Raw genomic sequence first — 20,847 nt, forward strand, 5'->3', positions numbered from 1 at the left:
GTCTGTTAATGATCCTTGGTATTGGGATACAACCTGTGTAAAGCCCGCCTTCCCCGGCTTGTGTCAAAGAACCAGGGTAAAGCTGAGAAGGAGGACAAAAAGTTATCTAAAGCCGCTGTGGCTGGCGTTTCGGGAGGCCAGGGAGGTGCTCCTGATGCCAGGGAGACCCTGTCTCTCAGCAGGTGAACTGGAGCATCAGAGCTCCTCTCACTGGGGTCGTGGTCCGTTCGGCAGGAGTGCGGGATGGTGCTGCTGTCTCCCAACATCGCTGCCCACCCTTCGCAGCTGCTCTGCCACAGCTGCTTGGGGAGATGGTGTGGACCAGATCAGGAGATCTGGTAAATATAGCATGGCAAAAAAAAAAAAAGAGAGAGAGAGGAAGAATAAGGTTAAAAAAAGAATAGGCTGTCATCTCCTTGGTGGTGCTGGTAGTGAAGGATTCAAACTGTGGTGCTGCCAGACCAGCTACAAAATATTTTGGAGTGTCAAACCCTAACCTTGGAGGTGTGGGACATGCTTTTGGAGTGACAAAAGCCCAGGAGAAGGGATCTGTAATTAAAAAGAGCACTCATCAAGTGCTGTGAGGAAACTGAGGATGGAAAGTTGGATGTTAGTTGTTTGCACTCTTCTGTTACCTGCTATGTTGCCTAAAAGAAGGAACAGTTTAGAAGTCCCTCAATTGAGTTTCATTTGCCTCAGCCAGGGGGACATGTGTGTGTCCTTGAGTTAAACAGCTGTTCTAGCTCATAGCTTTGAAACCAGTTACATGCATCCTGCCCTGAGGCAATGTGCCTTGGGTTGGGAGTCACCCCCGTGGCCTGGCAGAGCTGTAACTCCGCTCTGGGCACCTCTCAGGTGCTGGGGCATGGTTGTGCTGTACACTTCGGATGTTCTTCCAGCCTCCGTAGAGCTGGGGATGGTGAATGAAGGAGACAACTGGGAGCTGTAGTTTTGAGGTTCAAGGTGTTTAGTAGAAAAATTGGGGAGAAAGGGGTGTCTGCGTGGCCTAGCACAGCACTGCGAGCCTCTGCCTGCGGTGATGGTACCCAAGCCAGTCTGGGAAGTGTTGGCTAAACATGTGATGAGATGTGAAGTCCTGTTGCAGGTTCAGAGACATTCAGGCTGATTTGCTGGGAGATGTTTCTCTGTTCTTACGATGGGAATTTGCTGTTGGAGGTGATATGATTTGCCTGGAAGCTGAATGGGCAGGAACGTGCCAGTTTTGTGTCCTGCTTGGATAGTGGCTGGGGTGGGAGCCATGTGGGACAGCCTTTGAATTGGCTGTTACAGCTTACCTACTAGAAAAATTGACAGTTCTATACTTTTCAATTAAGGATAGGATAAATAATTTTCTGTATTGCAGGCTTCAAGATCTTTACTTGCCTTTTTTTTTCCTTTTTTTTTTTTTTTTTTTTTTTTTTTGTCTGGGTTGTAGCAGAGCTTTTGATTGTATTTCTGTCAAATATTTGGCTGTCTTGGTGTTGAGGCTCTCAATTCCTGGTTTCTCTATCTTGACAGACACCACAGCAGTACATGCTTTGACATGTCCCTTGCAGTTTGCAATTGATCCCCACCTAGAAGACAGGGAAATAAAAAGCTTTCAGCTGCTCCTTATCTTTTTGGGCAGAGTGAGAGAACAGTGAGCTGGGTAGTTCTTGCAGTGAGGGTCAGTGTCTATCTTTGTGTCTACTGTGTGACCCAGCCTATGAAAGGCTTGCTTATCGTTTCCCCCTCTAAAGGGGTGAGGAGTGACATCTCCCTTCACTACAGGTGAAATGGCAATTGAAGAGCAGCTCCTTGATGGTGAGCACTACTATTGACCTGCCCTTTGTGTGTCCTACATAGGGTTTCTTCTGTGGAAGGCACCCAAAAGGCATGTAAAGCACTCTGTGTATTTATGGTTTGTTTACAGGAGAGTTAACTACTTCTACTCAGTCTGTGCTCTCTCTGCAAGGTTTTTGCTGTTTTGGGCTTGCTGGTGTGGGGCTCTTTGCCTTAGGAAGAACTCTGGTTCCCCTTCATTCAGCTAGATGACTGCAGTCATTTGTGATTTATTGTATTTCATGCTGGAGGAGATTGAAGGCTGTTTTGTTCAGGAGAGCAAGTTGTTACAAATTTATAGCCTTTCTGAAAGAAGGTGTATTTAGGTTGGTATATCCCATACAATTTACAGTCATTTTCAAGTAACTTCCTTCAAGATACTCCTTTCAGGTTCGTAGTAATAGATACTACAAGAATTTCATACTTGTCAAAGCACTGGTCTCTCAAGGGTGGAATCAAAGGAGAGCTGGCAAACGGGCTGTTTCTCCTGAGGGGGCAATTGGAATTTAAATCAGACGAAAGTCAAGGAAAAGAAAACAAAAGGTGAGGTTGACATTAATATTTAAAAACTATCTAAGCACAGTTACTGATAGCAATAAGTGACTCACTGTAGGAGTTGTAACACAACAAACACAAGCAGCACTATGAACCTAGTAACATTCCTTCCTAGTTAAAAAAAAATAATTATTCGTGTTTTCATAGTGACAGCGTCCCATAAAGTACAGCAGGAGGACTGGGTAAAATTCAAAACCTGGAACACAGCATGTCCTGCCACCTCTGCTCCAATATGACCTGGCCTTTCAGAAGCACCTGGATGGCTGATTTGGGAACTGTAGTGCTTCCACTTGATTGAAGTAATTCTGTTGTAGACAGGCTTGCTACCCAGTACCATCCTACAAAATGCTTGCTTTTGGTGGATGGAACTGTATTGCTGGTCTAGGTGGGATGATTTAAACTTGAATTTAGCAACATGCTTACAAATTCTGTATAGATTAATTTGTGATTCTGGTGTAACACTGGGAGTCTTGATTGGGGTCGACTGTCTGCTGCTTTTGTATGCTGCATATTGCATCTTGAATCTCACTGTGAGGAAATCATATTGTGTGGGTTGCCTTTTAGGAGGCACATTGAAACAAATGAACACTTTCTTTCCGCTGAACAAAAGGAGTGTCTTCATTGGAAATTACAGTAGTCCTCTTTATCCTAAGGCAAGATCTAGGGCATGCTGTCACGGTCCTTCTCATGCTTTTAGCACAATTGTTTATCCAGTCTCAAAAGAATAAGAGGTCTCTGGTTATGTATGTTCAGTTTCTAGCTTGATTGGTCCATGATGAGAGATCCTGGCATCTCGGGTTCTCACGATGATTGGGTGCGGTTTAATGGTACTCTTGTCTTTTTGGTGTTTACACACTTGCTTGAAAATGAAGGATGAAGTTCAGAACTGAAGGGAAGATAGAAAGCAAGAATTTGAATGGCATATAAACCACTGTCACTTTTAAAAGTTTATAAGAAGAGAGGGTAGTAGTGAGTCTTTGAAGCTTGTGGGACATGAACCTCTTTTTGAAATGTTAGCCAGGGGGTGTGGTTTTTTGTTTCTGAAATACTGTTCAGTTTGGTAAGGTGTTTTTTATGGGTGAGAAATGAAAGTATTTTGGTCACAATGTTACTTTTCATTGAAAAATAATATTTAATATGAGTACTGGCATTGGAGCGTCGTATTTAACTTTGGCTAGTATGCTCTTCAAGTAAGCAAAAGGCCTGAAGTTAATTCATGCTATGTAGTCTTTAGATATCTGCCTTTAGGATCTAAGAGGCAATGATAACTTAATATCTGAAAGTTCAGGGAACAAATAGTATTTGTCTTTGGGGTTCTTTGGTTTTTTTTTTTGTTTTGTGGTTTTTTTTTTTTTTTTTTTGCTTCCTTCTCCCCTGCAATACTTCTTACAACTTCAGGCCTTGTCACATGGAAAGCTTCATTCAGAATAAATACTGTCATGGTAAACAGGAGACTTCTGAGGTTGTAAAAATGAATTGAAGACGGTTTTCTCCAGAACTATGCTATTACTATGTCTTGCAAATAGTTGTTCGGTTAGCTTATGTTGCAACTTAATGAGCAGGAGGTGAATGTTTCCAGAATCACTCTGAAATGTAGCAGAGGAGTTGTCTAACTTCAGTCTGTGGTGGGAGGCATCAGAAGTATGATGTACGTTCTCCTTGAAGATACTGCTGTTTTAGCCATGAATTAATTGTACAAAAACTTAGAGCAAGGGATAATATTTTATTTGATCATTTAGTGTGATGGTGGGGGGGGGGGGGGGTCAGGCGTGTGGGTGCACACCTACTTCTCCAGGTTTTGTATGTGCCTTAAAGCTTGATGTTTTTTCTCCCCTTTCAGTTTCAGTTGGTCAGGTAAAAGATTAAGTTAAGGAATTGTTTGAGCGCTGGGAGTGTCAAAAAGGTCATACTTGGCCAGTCCAGACTAGTTTTCTGTCTCCATGAGAGGCTGAGCAAATACTTTCAGAAAATACCAGAGCTTGTATAGAATGACATTGACCTGGGTGTATTCTTCCAGTTTCAAGTGACTGGTTGTTCATTAATTTCAGAGCTGTTGATGGATCTGTTTTTGTATCTATTTATATTTCTGGCCTTTACAGCATCTGGTGGTAATTAGGAGCTGTAGGCATGGGTATGTGGTCCAAATTCTAACTTTTAACCAGTTACCTCATAATTTTACTCTGCTTTAATCCATGTGTTTGCTAAATAATGACTATTCCATTCCTATTCACTTAGTCATATTACTGGAGAGTTTGTGCATCCTTTCATCACTTGTTTTCCAAGTTTCTTGTATCTTTTTGCAAAGAAGAGTAGATTGCACTAATATTTTCCTCATTCTTCCATAGCTTTTATAAGAAGGGATGCCCAGGGCCACTTTTGGGATTTGGGAGCAGTGCTTTCTGTCATAGTGCGTCCACTGGATATTTAAGTGTGTCTAGGTAGTAGGTTATTAACAAGTTAAGTATAAAAAATGAAAAGTGATCTTTTGTACATGGTTTTATTTGGATGAAGTGTGTGATGATACAGCAGTTAAGTCTTGATGGAGCAGTTAAAGCTTTCAGGAGGTCTGTAACCATGTAAAGATATCAGTGTACGTTACAAATTTGAAGCTCTGTATATATAAAGCTCAGACTATAACTTGGTGCAAAAACATTTTTCTTTGTAAAAATTTATTTTAAAGCTATCTCTCCCCTCTCTTATCGTCTACAGCATTTAATACATACTAACAATTACAGCATTTTTTTCATTTGCTGCAGCTTGCTTGTGAGATTATTAACATTTAAGACCAGAGTGAATAGACAGCATTACAAAATGGAGAGAAAAAGGGGGAAATGGTCAAATATTAAGTCTTTATAAAGAAAATAAGCTGTGTTCTAAGGTCAGCAATTAGGAAAAAAGTTACTTGCCTTAAAATGGGAATCAGAGGTAAAAGTAAAACATCCAAAAAATGTGCCTCACCCCAACCTTGAAGCATATAATACTACACTTCTTAAAAACAACTGTCCCTGTTGCAAGTTGTAGTGTGATTCTGTTATCAGACTAGTAAATTTGTATCATTTTTACAGCTTCAAGAAACTCTTATAAACACGTGAGAAGATGACACGATCTAGATCAAGATCACCACGATGGAAACCAAGGTAAATAGTTAGCTCTGACTTGTGTTCTGAAATGTAGCTCTGTATAAAGATTTATAGTTAGGATTTGCGTAAAAGAAAGAAAATTGCACCCAGAATTGCAATTTGTAAAGTGTGTTCTGTAAATTACAATTTGTTTTCCAAACTGAACATCTTCTGCAATTCTTTCCCCAACTTGCAGTTTTATTGTTATGATTTTTTTTTTAAGCTGGAAGTTTTAAGATTTTGCTGCCAAGAACCTTGTTCAGCTTCCATGTTTTGGGACTTGGAACTACCTTAAGCACAAAACCCAGGCACTGAACTGGTAAAGGTTATTTTTACTCAGACACTGCCTGGTGCGCTTTGTCTGTAGCTCACTCCTGTTTTGTCTCCTGGTGTACAGGGGGGCCAGATCTCTGTGAAGAAAACAAATTTCTTAGTTCAAAAACCTCAGGCTTTCTGAGCCTTTGGGGCTGATCCACAAATTGATCTTTAGCACGGTTAGTTATGTCTTGCAGGATAAAGCAAACTGAAAACATGGGAATTGGTGCCCTTGTTTTTGGACACTAGCCTAGTAGCATGTGTCATTGATGTATGTGACCAGAATAACATCCAGGTTACTTCATGCCGTTAGTTACCTGTCTAATTTTTAGGACTTGCAATGCCAATTTGAGATGTTAAAACTAGGAGGCTGGAATACAATTTTAAGCTTTCAAGAGCTATTAGTGTGTAATATGAAACTACTTTTTTGCTGGTTTTGGGTTGCTTTTCTAAACAGACTAAGCTGTGATGACCAAGACCAAGGGAGTTTGTTAGATAACACAGAAAAATGTGTGTGGGTGGTTGTTCGTTTTAAAAAGAGAAATAATGTCTACTTCCATACTAGACTGATAGTTGTGAATATGCCCTTTGAGTGAAGGGCAGGGAGGAATACCCCAGCTCTCATTAAAATGCAAGCCTTAACCAGAAACATGTGGGTTGGCAGGAGCAGTATGGGTGCATTTGGAAGTTAGCCATTGTAGTTTTATGGAGATCTGTTGTTTTAAGTTTGAACTCATTTACCAAAATTGAGAAAATAGTTATGCCAAATTGTACATTTGCAATATGTATACAAAGGAAGTTACTTCCTTAAATTTTTTCATCATTACATTTTTCTGTGTTTTTATTAAAGAGTGTATGGAGAGCATACAGTGAATACTTGAATACAGCCAGAGCTGTTATGTCTGGGATTACTTCCTGGTTCTTGCTAGCGGCTTGTACTGTTTTTTCTTTCTTTAAAGAGATTTTTGGTTAAAAACTCTTAGGAGGTTGCTTTCATTTTTGTAACTGTAGGTGAAAATGCAAAGCTGAGTGATGCAGTTGAGTAGAACTTAGCAATTGAATCTTTTAATAGCAAAAGCTGCAGTAAGTGTGGAAGTGCATGTGTATACAGGTATGTACATGTACACACAATTGTACAAAAAGACCAAAACATCTTTCTCAAACTCGGTCTTTTCTGCAGGGAAAACACTACCTGTGCGACATTTTAAGTAAGATATTTTATAATGTTTTCAGTCAGTTTTGGGAGTTGTTTTGATATGCAGAGAAAACCTAAAAAGGTGTGATGATGTGGATTTTTTGGTTTTTGCATTTCTTTATATGCTTTTTTCCTTCCCCTTTTTTCTCTTGGCACTGAAAAAGATAGGGAATGCTTGAGAAGTGTGAAAATGCGTATAACAGTTGTTTTCATTGTAGTGGAAACTTCATAGATATTAAATTAGGTTTAGTTTTAAATGAAAAGATGCAAAGAGAAAAATGACTGACTTATTACTATTTCGAGAGAGTATTTTTACTATGAAAGCTTTCAATAGAGTATAAAAGTAAGCTTGGTACTCTAGCCAGGCAGATGCCACTTTGAATATCTTGTTTTTAATTTTTTTTACCAGTTGATTAAAATTGTGCAGTAAACTATACTTCCTTAGGGAATAGATGTTTTCATTAAGAGGTTGATTCAATTTGATGGGACTGCTCAAAGTGCGTTTTATTTTTGCCTTAGGTCCTTATCTCCAGCATTTAGGAGTCCAGAGCACCATAGGCAGAGGCATGCTTATATTAATTATGACTGTGAATATAAAAGCTTTCGTAAGGACCCAAAGAAGCCTATGCCTTGGAGAACAGAAGATGAAAAATATGGACAAAGCAATTCCAGGTTTGCACCTCATGGAAATAATCACCAGAGAATATATGAACGTAGATCACCTTCACCAAACCTGAAAAGAATTCCCATGGAAGATACTTACATTCATAAGCCCTACAGAACGCATTCATCTGAAAGAACTGAAAGCACTAGGAGATGCCAGTTACCACCAAAATACTCGGAAGTACCATATAAAGAGCATGATCGTCCGTTTTACCAACATAAAATGGAAGACAGATACATGTTTCAGCACTGCAAAGTCACTGAAAATGAAAAAGGAGTGAAACCTTTTCATAGACCGTTAGGGACTTCGTGTAAACTTGAGAGAAAATGGTATGAAGATGACTTGAGGCACCAGAGGTTACATGAAGAGAAGTATGGTCAGTCACCCGGAAGAGTTTCTGATGAATTTACGGCAAGGAGCTCTTTACAGAAGAGGTATAGGAATAAAATAATTAAAACCTGGGTATTGTGGTGTAAAGCCTCAAGTGAAAGTCTGTTTTCATTATAGTTGAAGATATCCACCTTGAAACACGTTGGCCACTTTGTAGTTTAATTATGGGCGACTGGTAGTAGTGAAGTATTTGTCTTTTAAGTAAATCGTATTGATGGCTAGAGTATGAAAGGATAATATTTCCCTCTTAAGAGCCCCTGCACATCTGTACCTTGGCGTGAGGGATTATGGGTTAACTTGCCACGCATTCTGCTGTCCAACATTCTGCACATATAAGTTCTCACTTTCTTCTCTAGTGCAAGTGTAAATTGCTTTATGTCAACACAGGTATCCTGAAGATCACGATTACAGAGAATATGGGCACACGTCTAAAAGGGCTAAGGAAATGGAGAGGTATGACGGTGGAGAAGTAGCAAGAAATTCCAAGTGGAAGCAAGAACGTTCTTTTCCACCCTACCAAGAAAAGGAGCAGCAAAGAAATCTGGGTGCCCAGTCCCACCGATCGGCTGAAAGGGAGTACTCGGAGGGTTCTGTCACAAAGATAGCTTATGAGTACGGTCATAAACGGCACAGGCATCCGGATGGGGAAAAGCCTTTTTCAGACGATAGAGCTCAGAAGTATGTGAAGCAGGAAGACCAAAAATATGGTTCTTCTAAGGGTGCCCGGAATAGCAAAGAGTTAGATTACTTTAGTGGTGGAAGAGCGAGACGGACTGAAGAAGGGCATGTTGAAGTACCTGTTAAATATAGTTCAAAGAAGGGCTGCAATGCTTGCGTTAACTCTTCCAAAACGGATGTTGATCTGAGATCTTTTAAAAAGAAACCGGAGGAAAGAGTAAGGAAAGAAGGGGAATTCAGGAAAAAAGTAGATTCCTCTGATAGCCAGCATGATTCAAGTCATACTGTTTCAGATATGAAAATGTCAGATGTCAACAGTAGCAGAGAACATCTCACAATCAAAGTGGACACGAAGAAAATGGTGACCAAATACAGGTATTGGTTTCACCTCACATCTTCTTTCTTCCTATCTCTTTGCAGTTTATGAATATTGGAGGAAAGCACAGTATCTTTAAGAGGTAACCAGGACAAACTAAGGTTGTACTTTTAAAATTTTATTTAGTTTAAAATGTTCACTTGCCCAGACTGGAAACTTACAGCCTCCCTCTATTGAAACACAAATGAAAAAACCTCCCTAGTTCATTTCATGGAGATGTAGTAGGAAGTGGAAAGAGCAGATATGCCTAATCTAATCCTGTAGCTAAAAGTTGCTTATGATAAATGTGTTACTTTTATTTAAAAACAAACCAAAACAAACCCCACACGAAAGCAGAAAAATACAGTCCTGTGCTTTCTTCTGGAATATGATGGCATTTTTTTTTTTACTGAGTTATCCTTCATTTCTTCTAAAAACCAAATAACCTTTAAATTATGTAAATCTCAGACACACATTCAGATGTTCAAGATCAAGTTCAATTAAGCTGTCAAAGAATTAAGGACCCTGGGTTATGTTATTTATTGTTATAAACAAATGAAGTGACAATCTGAGGCATCAGAACTGAAAATCAGTAGAGTCTGGTTCTGTCTGTCTTCTATGTAATACTTGTGGTTGCCTTTAGCATTCTCAGTGCTAACTGAATTGGAAAAAAGTGGTAATGTGAATATCTGGATGATAGATACATAGCAGAGAGTAAGCAGCTTGGTTTGGGTAGATTTTTGACGGCTCTTCTGGTTGTTGCCTTGCTGTTGCAGGCAAGTTGGTCATATAATGACAGTAATCTCTTTTGGAAGGGATTACCTTCCCTTCCAAAATGAGCAGCCCTCATTTGAAAGGTATTTTTCCTCTTGTTCCAAATAAATAAAACATCTATACCAATTATTTCCCTTTCTGATATTTCAGAAACAAGTAATACAATGGAGAGTTACAACGGCAGGTTACTCTCTGCACATAAGGGACTAATATTAAAGGCTGAGGAAAGGGAAGTGAAGTAATGCTCCCCCCCACCTGTGGGTAGGACAAGCATTTAACTTCCTAAATGATAATGTAAGGAAAATAATTAAATTATTGTTGGGTTCTGTCGCAAGCTCACAGGACTACTCCTGTGTCTAGTAGCCTCTTGCTGCTGTTTTTGAAAGTCATGCACAGTGGACATGGTAATTATTTGGAAACTGAAGAAACTACTGCATTGATTACAGCTAATTTCACGTGTGAAGGGTTTGCTTCCGCAACCAGAAGTGCTAATTTTTTTTTTTCTTTTTTTAAAGATGAGAACACTTAATTTTGCAGAAGCTCGTGACTGGGGATATTCATGTTTCGTACTTCAGGCATTTAACATCTGACTTGAAATGGCTGAGAATACTTTCTTTATGAACCTGGGGAGCAGCTAGATAATTCAAATCATCTACAATTTAGATTGTTTGGATTCCCTCTTGCATGTATTTATTACCAGTTTACTGGGGGCAGACAGATGACTTCTGGCACTTGCTAAAGGCTACTTCTGATACAATTTTTGTATGAAATTCTGGTCTTGTGTATTTCAAATACAGGATGGGCAGGCATGTAACCACTTTGCAGAATGCCAAGTAAATAGTCTTTGTCCTAAAAGCTTTTATGTGGGCTGTTTGAGTCCTCTATTTGTCTTTCCAAATGACAAACATTTTCCTTGCAACAAGAACAGCAGGATTTTTAAAGTGTTAGCTTCCCTGTCAAAATAACTCTTAAGCAGCGGTGCAACCGTTTGGGGCATAAACTTGCTGAGAATGAATAAAATTTGACAGAAAGATGCTAAACACATTCTGAAGTTCACACACTGCCACTGGAAAGCTGTTTCACTAGACTCAAGTGATGATTCAGTTCTCAAAGATGAGATTTTTACATCTCTGACTTGCTCTTGAAAATTGTCTGGTAGCTCGTTGTAAACAAAGACACACACATAATTGCCTTCCAGAATTATACTAAAGAAGTGTATCAGGATCTTAATTTGCCTGTTTTATTTGATGATCTAGATGAATTAAGTTTAAAATTCACAAATTTTGTATTACATACTTCACTGAAACAAGGATTCCTGAGTGTAGTCATATCTCTTTGTGTTTTATTATAGCTTTTCCTTATGTCCTTAGGAGTTTTTTTAATTGAAAAAAGGAACACAAGATTTTGGTTTCATCATATTTATTCCTGAAATGAACTTCTTCATTTGTTGTTTTGTTCTACTTGTCTATTTGAAGTTTTCAGATAATAGTGATTTCTTTTAAAGTGAATACCTGCAAATTTTTGTTCTAGGACTGCTTCTAGTCATACTACAGAGAGACAGATGTCACATGATCTGGTTGCTGTTGGCAGGAAAACTGAAAATTTTCATCCGGTGTTTGAGCACATGGAATCTGTAACACAAAATGTTGAAAATGACCCATCGAGAGAATTTACTCAGGAAATAATCACAATTATCCATCAAGTTAAAGGTGGCTGTAATATTCAGGGTATATGTATGTGTTCATATATGTATAGTTATTAAAACCAAAGCTAATGAATTAGGTATGCTGTCCTTGTAAATCTCAGGTGTTTGCCTTTGGCTTCATTCTGTATTGTTTAAGGAGAATGTAGGTTGAGGATTTAAAGTGGTTGCATGGAAAATGATTTTAAGAAGGCCTCGATCCATAATGGAGGCATTATTGTGGAGTGTTAAGGTCGAAAAGACTTTATGCTAGTACTTAAGACTAACCTGGTTGTTTAGGAACAAGAGAAGAAAAAGCTTTGTTGTAGTCACAACTTCCTTGTTATATATAGTTCCTTTAATTGTTCAGGTTAGTCTTTAGACTTCTGCATCATGTTCAATGTTGAATTTTATTTATAGATTCTAGTCATTTGAGTACTACCATGATAGAGCTGACATGGTTAACTTTCTGTTCAGCTTTGGTTTCCTTCTTGTTTAATAAGATAAAGATGGACTGGCCTAATCTTCCATTTGTGAATGTTAAACTGCAAGTGGAAATAGTTTGAAATTTAATCTCAGAAGTTGTCTTGGTGTCCTTAAGAGTTAATATTTTAGAAGATACAATTTCCCACTGTGCATTTCAAGTACTACAACTAAACATTCTTGCATTTAATATCTCCTCACAGCAAATTATTTTACGTCTTCTGACATAACTTTACATGAACGGTTCTCAAAAATTCAGGATAAACCAGTTGCAAATATGAATGAAGTCAAAATATGTTTGGATCCAGAAATTCACAGGTAATTGACGGGCTTTTTGCCTTAATTTGTTTGCATTAATTGTTAATCTTCAGTAGACTCTACAGAATGGAAAGTGTTTTTTCACTGACTCTAAACTACCTGCCCATAGTCTGTGAAGAATTCTGTAGTTGGTCAATAACATTTTTGCTAGTTATAGTGATGGCACTTGTTTTTAGGTAATATTTTTGTGTTCCAGGAGGATTGACATGTCTCTAGCAGAACTTCAGAATAAACGAACTGTGCCATCTGAATCTCCCCAGGTATCTTAATTACTTAACTTTTTTGGCAAACAGTAAGTTGAAAATGATATAGATGTAAACAACTTTTTCCCCTTGATATTGGTAAGTCATTTTTACATGCTTTGAAGACCATCAGTAGTTCTGGCTGTTTTGAAATAAATGCACAGTTGAGCATGTTTACGGATACCACAATGGTGAAAGTATACTGTGTTCACTGATGAGTAAAATGCAGGTGGGTTCTCTGGAGTAGCTGTAGTGTGGTTATTTGTGCTGCTTGAACCCCTATCTGTTTTTAAATAGTGTGAATACTAAGTAGATGCTGACATGTGGCTCCTACTTTCCCCATTTAATTACAATAAGCCTTAATGTTTCTTCTACGGTAATGTTAGAATGGCCCAACATCCACATAGTTCCTCAGAATGCTATTTTATCCGGTGCTTTAATCCAGGGACATAAGATTTTTCTGTCTTTCTCTTTCAAGCTATGATCTACTGTGATTTAATTACCACTTTTTTTCTATAGTACACATCTGTGGGGATTCAACTTAATTAAGAATAGTAGAACTTCTTAAGATTTACTGGAATTTATGTGAATATTTTTGCATTGGCAGAATTTCAGTGCTCTGTTCATTGTTGTTTGAAAACTTGTAAAAAGGCATGGTGCTAGAAAGGGTAGTTGTTCAGGACTATTTTTGTTATTGTTTTGGACTTTGGATCCTTGGGTTGCTGTATGTCTGTCCTATGTGGAGATAGTTGAACTATGTTAACAAAATTACATACTGAATACAACCCTTGAAAGACAGAATCAAGTCAGTGTTTAGGTATTACTAGCTAACTTGACCTCAACCCTTCCTCTTAACTAGAACATTATGAGAGTGTTAGAAGACCCAAATGATCTACGGCATGATATAGAAAGGAGAAGAAAAGAGAGACTGAAGAATGAAGATGAGAGAGTGTTTCATGTAGATGGTATAACTCCAAGGTAATTAGCAAGTAACAATCTTGTTTGCCCAAGCTTGTAGTTCTCTTACGCATTCATTTTTTGACTCTTTCACAGTTACATTCACATTTGTGGTGATTCTTTTCCATAGTTTGTCCTTGCAAGTTTGACTTGGACTGAAATTCATCTGACATACATTGCAAACTACTCAGTAATAGGAGTGTTACCTTGAAAGAGGTTAAGTTGCAGTGGGGGAAAAGGAAAAGCAAGCTCAAACTGTAGCACTGAATGGGAAGAGGGGAAGAAATGAATTTCAAGATGCTTAACTGGTTTTTAACTCCTTGATGTGCCATATAACAACAGTCTCTTGGTATTTTGTAGTTTCATAAAAACGTTCTAGGATGAATACATTGTTGTGTTGCTCTGGTCGTTTTGTAATGTTATGTGGAATATCAACAAAGAATTGGAATTTTTCTGATTCTTGGGGGGAAAAAAAGAAAAGGTGGATTTTTTGGAATAGCTTTCCACTGCTATGAATTCCTCCAACAGGTTTGTTAAAGGTGTTTGGCCTGGAGGTGTTTGTTAACCTCAGTCATCCTGTTTCACTTTTGATGTTGTGAGGTTGGTGGATTAGAGAGATGACTTATTTGTGTTAGAAGAAATGTTGATTAAAGAATTGCCAGTGCAGTTAAATTTATACACCAGTCATGATTTGCAGATCGCTGTTAATATGCTGCTGTTTGGCCTTTTTAAATGCAGCCTGTGGCTAATAGTGGCAATGCACACATACTTGTGAACACTGACTTGTGAAGCTGCAGAAGAAATATTTCTTGTACTTGAGATTCTTTAAACAAAAAAAGTAAAAGTTAACAAGTGGTGAAATAAAAAATTGGACTTGCATATAGGCTTTTATGTACCTGGAGCTATGTCTTTAGTGTACGTTTGGCCTGATTATCTGGGAAGGCTTTTCTTTGGCACTTCCACAGTTACTGTCTTGCTTACCTTTTGTGTATGCCACTCAAAGTGGGAAGCTCGAGTTTCTCTAATAGGTGTGGGTGTCCTGGAGTTTGAAGTGAAGGGGGGGGTTACATTGTCAGAGTGGGTGGACAACCAACTCTGGTGGTCTGAGGGCAGTAATGGTATGAAAGATGGGTAGAATTTTCCTGAGATTGGGGTTTTTTCATAGCTCATGTATGAGATATTGGCAATGCTTACGAGCTATTCCAGTGTCCCTCTATTTTTGCCTTAGTAATTTATTTTGCAACTATAGAAATTTTCTGTATGTCTTGTAAACTATGACTTTAGAGTTCTGATGGTTACTTTTCATGGTATGTGTTTAATTATTTAGAGGTTTACGGACACATCTGTATTAGCAATGTGCTTGGTAAAAAAAACCAGCAACCCAAACAAAAATAAAAAACCAAACCCAAGCAAGCAAAAGCCCAAAGCCAGAGCATCCTGCTTGCTAAGAATGAAACTGGAGCATCTAGCTATTTATCTGAGCTTCTATCGGATTTGGGATTTCATGAAATGGAAAGTTGTGTACAACTTTAAAGATGGTGCACTATAAAACAGCTGCTGAAATGCAGAAAGCATTTCAACCAGCGGAGGGCAGCAATGACCAGCCATGCAGTCCCAGTGGAGTGGGCCAGGGAAACCTGATTTGCATTGCGATGATTTCAAGGAGGCAGAGTATCTCTATTAATTTGTCATTGCATAAGAGCACACAGCTTACTGTACAATTCAGTGCAATTTGGGCTTGAGTTTAGTCAGAGGGTTAGTAATCTGCTGGATGTCATAGAAAAATACTTAAAATCTGTCACTTCACACTTAAGTGATACAGTTGCTAGGGTAAGGTCATTTAAAATACAGGACTTTGTTACGCTGTGGCTTTAGATTTTAATTGTTCTCTCTGTCTCCCTCTCTCTCTCTCACATGTACACATCAGGAACCAGCAAAGCTGCAGTCTTTCAAAATTACAAAACTCTCAACCTGATGGCTTCCAAAAATCTATGAGGTTCATTAAGCCACCTTTCAGGAAATTTATTGGGAAACCTTACCTGGTAAGCCTAAATATAGAATTAGTAGCTTCTGCATTTGTTGTTCTTACATTATAATTCATTTTTTTTGCTGCATTGTCTATGCTGATGTAAATTTAACAATCTGTGATATCTTGTCCTTTTAAATTTTATTATCTTCAGACTTTGCTCAACAATAAAACTACTCATAATTTCACAGCTCTATTGTAAGAGTACTTCCTCAGATATTTGTTGAAGCACAAATTAATACAAGTGAGCTAAAAACAATTTTATAGCCAAAAGCTTACAGAACAAAAATAATTCTTATGCTTTTGTATGCCTGTGCAGTACTCCATAATAACTTTGCTACTGTTTTTAATAACCTGGTAGTGAATTGGTCAGGGATTTGTTGTTTCAGAAAGCTACTTTAGCTCAGTATGTTGGGTGAAATCAGAACACTTTTTCAGCTAGTCTGGAAATAAGGTAGTCAACTTTAGATCTCTTATTGAATAGCAGGAACAGGTAAATTTAAACTTTTAAACTAAATTTTAGGTTCAAAATTACTTACTGAAGTGAACTAAGGGGCTTTACGAAATAACTCGTATTGCTTGTAGCTTTCTAAAAGAAATTTGTATGTGATACTGCTTTTCTTCTACTTAATTATGTACCACCTGAACTATAAATTAGAATGCTGTGTTATTGGGTAGATAACCTGAGGTAATGTGGAACAAATTGAGAAAAAGAATACTCCCCTTCCAAATGCTGAAAACTAAAATGTAGGAAAGGCCTGAATCTTGTTTTGTGTAGGTAGCATTGTTACTAAAGCAGTGTTTATCGTCATGATTTTTTTTCTGGTGGGTGCAAAATAAGTAGGAAACTAATGTAAATTGTCATTCTTTATATGTTGTAACTAATACCCTATGGACAGAGTTCCGGAAGACCATGAATCTTTTGAGGTCCATCAAAAGTAGCTTTTATTTAGTCAAAGTTCTCACAATCACTGAATGTAGCTGCCTTAACAATATAACAGTGTGTCTTTCAGCGTAAAACACCACAAGTTTTTAATGGTAACAAATATTACTTACTCAAGACTTAGACTGAAGTCTCTAAAAACAAGTTGTAATTGCTCATTAAGTAATATACTAATTGCAAATAAAAAGGGAGTTAGTTTGAAATAGAAATTGAGTTATTGTTAGATATGCTGAAGATTCGGGAAGATTGCATTTTGATATCTAACCGTGAATTGCTAACATGGAATTTTTAGAGAGTCCTGAACTGCAGTGAGGAGTTACCCATTCAAAACAATAGTAGCTATGGAAGCATAGGTATTGCAAATGCAAGGCATCCTAAAGAAGGAATGACTCTTCATGAAGTCAGCCATGCAGAAGCTGGTTTGCAGACAAGTGGGAAGATAAAATACTTTAGTTTGCCATCCACATTTGTCAGTGAAAATAGAATTAATCAGTGCTCACCAACTGGCTTGGAGGGCTAACGTTTTGCAAATGTGTCTGCAGTACGTTAATTGGCACTTCTTAATTGCACCTCCTTTTCTGTTTCTGTGTTTCTGTTCTTGCCTTTTGATTCTTATGCTGCTTCCCTCGTCTGTTTTCAGGTGTACCTAGTATGTCTAATGCTGCTGTTTATCTAGAATGTCTAATGTGTAATATGTAAACTAGTACAGAAAGAGGGTAATCTTTTCCTGGGCAGAGCAGATCACTAATACAGTAACTCTTATCTGAAGCAGTACAGATAATTCAGCTGACTAGGCTAGCTCCAGTAGTGTGGCACTTCCTGTGACATGGAGACATGTTGTCTGAGAATATTTGGTGCTCAAGATGGCTTTTCTTGAAGGAGTTCTTCGGGACTGGGTGCAATTGGAGAAGAGCATATCCTGGTGAGCAATAGCTCAAGCTCAGTCTTCATGCCTGTAAGCTGCTAGCACTGCTTTAGTATTTGTTGTGGGAGTTAAGTGGAGTAGCATCCAAGCAGCCAACTGTAATTCCAGACACATGTATGTATCACTTCTGTGTTGAGGAGGTTTTCTGTAATAAATTCAGAGCTGTGTGACTATTCACTGCAGCTTTGTTTGGAAATGTAATATTAGTAGAGTTGAAAGCAGCCTGAGAGGGGAAAAAAAGTGAATGAAGATAAAGGCTATTTGTAGCTGCTTTCTGCAAGAGGATAAATGTTTGGAATTTGCTATTCAGACAGTCTTGTATCAGAATAGTACAGTTCAGGTGTGAACATTGCTGGACACCTTGAAAAGTGTAAGGACCACGACTAAAAGGCAGTGTTCAGAGAACAATGCATTGGATTTAAGAAGTGGTTTGGTGGGTCACCAGGACATTGGGTTGACCACACCTTTTTAAATAGCAAACATCCTAAAATGAAGGATATATAACTGGAGCACAGCAATACGTGTTAAAACTGAGGAAGAGTTTGAAATGTAAGCAAGAGCTAAGAAAATAGTTGTTGAATAAGAAAATAAGATTTTGTGGTTTTGCTCAGTCTTACAGATTCTTGGGTAGATATTGGTTCAGTTGTTTCACAGATCAAGCAGAGCTCTCCAGTTCTTGTGGGAAGCTGTTTTATGCTGCAGAAGAGGTGTAGCAATAGCACCTTCTATTGGCAAAGTTGTAAAGCTGTGGAAGAACAAGTGAAAAGTATGCAATAGACATCTCTTGCCACTTTGGGGAGAGTTCCACCTGTAATCTTAAAAGCAAACCCTTGAAAATCCAGAACGAAAACTCTAACCTTCAACACTGCTTTCAGGTTTGTTTGCTCTTGTTTACTGGTAAATATTGAGAGAAAAGTAGAACAGAGAGCAAGGTTTCAAATGACAAGGATAACAGTGCCAAGGCTCAGAAAATATGGAAAAAATAACTTTAAAAAGAGTATTTGACAGGTAAACCACTGCAGCATCTTAGGTTATAACACAGGATTAAAAAAATCGGTGTGTTGGATAAATATTTGCACATTTTTGTCTTTGGTAAAATTTCATTGTGGTTTTTATCACTGTTGGTTGAGGAACTGTGTATATCAGCATTGGTAGAAGATGGATGCTTGAAAACCGAAAGCCTGATCAGTAGATCGTATTTGATGCTAGGATGTTGCCTAATGTGGAAGCAGATAATGTGGTGGTCATATTAAAAAGTCCTTATGGTAGACTTATCAAAACATGATATTAACAGTACTTTTTGCTCTCTTGTTAAATGTATATTAGTCATTTGGGTAAAAATTATCATGGAAATGGTACTGACTTGGTTGGCCTACTTTTGATATCCCATGATTAACCACTATGAACTTTTCAGTGCAAGGTATGAGCACCTTTTACAGCAGGCCACTGAAGGGGAGTGTTTCTTGTGTTAATATTCAATAATTGGGGCTTGAGCTTAAATTTGTGAAGAACTTGTGCCTTGAAGGTGCAAATGTCTATCTAGCCTTGATTAAGAAATTCCTGAGGAGTAGGTTGCCGTATCTTTGCATTAAGTAGTTCTCATGTTTTTGTTTCCATGAATGTACTTGAATCTTGAGAGAGGTGGAGATAGTGAGGGATGTATCCACAGTTAGTTGAGACAAGCTTTATTTTAATTCCCAAAGGTTCATTTTTAACTATAACAGGAAATTTTATTTTTTCTTTTGCCTTGCTAAATTCCTAGCTTTAAGGAGGAATATACTTCAACAGGGAACTTCCTGATTTAATTGTGTGTTGTATGGGGAAAGTTAATTTGAGTTCATGGAGTATCTTCATACTCTTAGAATAAGAAGGGAGCTGGGAAGGTTCCTGACGTGCTTTTTTCCTCTGTTTAATTTTCCATACTTTTTTCCTTGGAAAAGCCATCTTGACTACTTTGATCTTGCTTCATAAAGTCTGTCTTCCTCTCTTCTTGTTTTCTGCTGAATCACCTCTTGTCAAGGCATTTTAAGAAGCTAAATAGTTGACTTGTGGGCAATAATATATTCTTAAAAAAAAAAGGCTATCTGAAATCCTGGTTAAAAGTTAGCTTGGCTTCTAATACTGTTCAGTTGTGTTTGCAGCCCTCCCCCTGACCCACAATTAGTAACAGTGTTAGAAAGTGTATCCTAAAGTATTTCTGCTACTGGAGAGGTTTTGTACTTTGTTAGAGAACAGAAATTCTGCAAACAGCAAAGCATGTATTTGCATTTATTATTATATGTTAGTATATATGGAATATTTAATGAGAGTTCTCTTCTTAGGCTCTTTTTAAAATGTATTTGAAGCTGTTAAAGCTTTATTTGAAAAAAGAGTTCAACAGCATTGGAACGCTTCTGTGATTATTCAAGAATGGGTCATAAAAAAATTAATTGTATTGCAAAGAGTTTGTTAGCAAGTCTCTTCTTTCTGCATAGATGACTAATGTAGTATATGTGAGTATGTAATGCTTCTTTAAATATTTATAATCTTATGCAATGATGGAAGACAATATTTCAGCTGCATGCATCCTCTTGAGGTAGCTGTCATGGGAAAATTGGAAATGGGACAAAATATGCAGGTAGGTCAGTGGCTGGAGGAAGTGCTTTATTTTAGGAAACCATGGCAGTTTGCAGCTGTTCAGTGTGGTGACACAACAATTTCAGTACCACTTGTCTGTGGTGACACAACAATTTCAGTACCACTTGTCTGTACCACTTGCTTTTGAAATTGTGTTTCTGTGTCAGGCAAGTAATCTTCAAAATGCCGTCCTTTAATACAGTGTTAAAAGTGGAATCTTCTATGAATTAATATAACATGCTACACATTTGTTGTTTGGTTGCTGCTGTGGTGTGTATAGTAACAGTGCACATCTTCCTTAAAATATGCTAACCTACAATGACCATCTGCTAACCAGGGATGTCCAGAGTACTAATCTTGTTGCCCAGATTCCTAACTGAAGGGTTGACTGCTATAGCAGCCTGATTGCTACGCTTGCTCCATGCAAATTGAGGCATCTGTTCTGGGGGGGCAGGAGTGGAGAACCTTAATTGGGTTGTTACCTGCTTAGATCTCTCCAAGAAGATGATACTTCAGTAGAAGGGTCTATCACCTTCAGCTTCTGTGGGCTGTGCCATCGCTTCAGCCAGCCTGGACTCAGGCCCTATGTTCTTGTTACTCTGGTTCCTACAAACAATGTCATGGTGTCTAATGGTACAAAATTGAAAGAGTTGCAATATTTGTTAGTATAACCTGGAAACTTATGTTTTTTTTTTTTTAAGTAACTTAGTAATATTAAGCTAATAATTCTGTTTTCCTACTAGAATTCTTACTATTCTTCAAAACCAAGTGATACTTACCCTCACAGATG

General features: G+C 38.0%; 1 protein-coding gene across 1 annotated transcript; it reads left to right on the forward strand.

Annotated features, from left to right (window-relative positions):
- Positions 1 to 5,472: 5,472 nt before the first annotated feature.
- On the forward strand, positions 5,473 to 13,572 carry LOC104460685 (chromosome unknown open reading frame, human CXorf23). The gene is made up of 7 exons (XM_010081705.1): positions 5,473 to 5,513; positions 7,525 to 8,103; positions 8,447 to 9,112; positions 11,397 to 11,575; positions 12,234 to 12,348; positions 12,545 to 12,608; positions 13,450 to 13,572. Exons 1-7 carry the CDS (start codon positions 5,473 to 5,475, stop codon positions 13,570 to 13,572), a joined length of 1,767 nt encoding a protein of 588 aa, XP_010080007.1.
- Positions 13,573 to 20,847: the final 7,275 nt, after the last annotated feature.

This window comes from Pterocles gutturalis, unplaced genomic scaffold (assembly GCF_000699245.1).
Source record: "Pterocles gutturalis isolate BGI_N339 unplaced genomic scaffold, ASM69924v1 scaffold21506, whole genome shotgun sequence".
In the NCBI taxonomy this organism is placed as follows: domain Eukaryota; kingdom Metazoa; phylum Chordata; class Aves; order Pterocliformes; family Pteroclidae; genus Pterocles; species Pterocles gutturalis.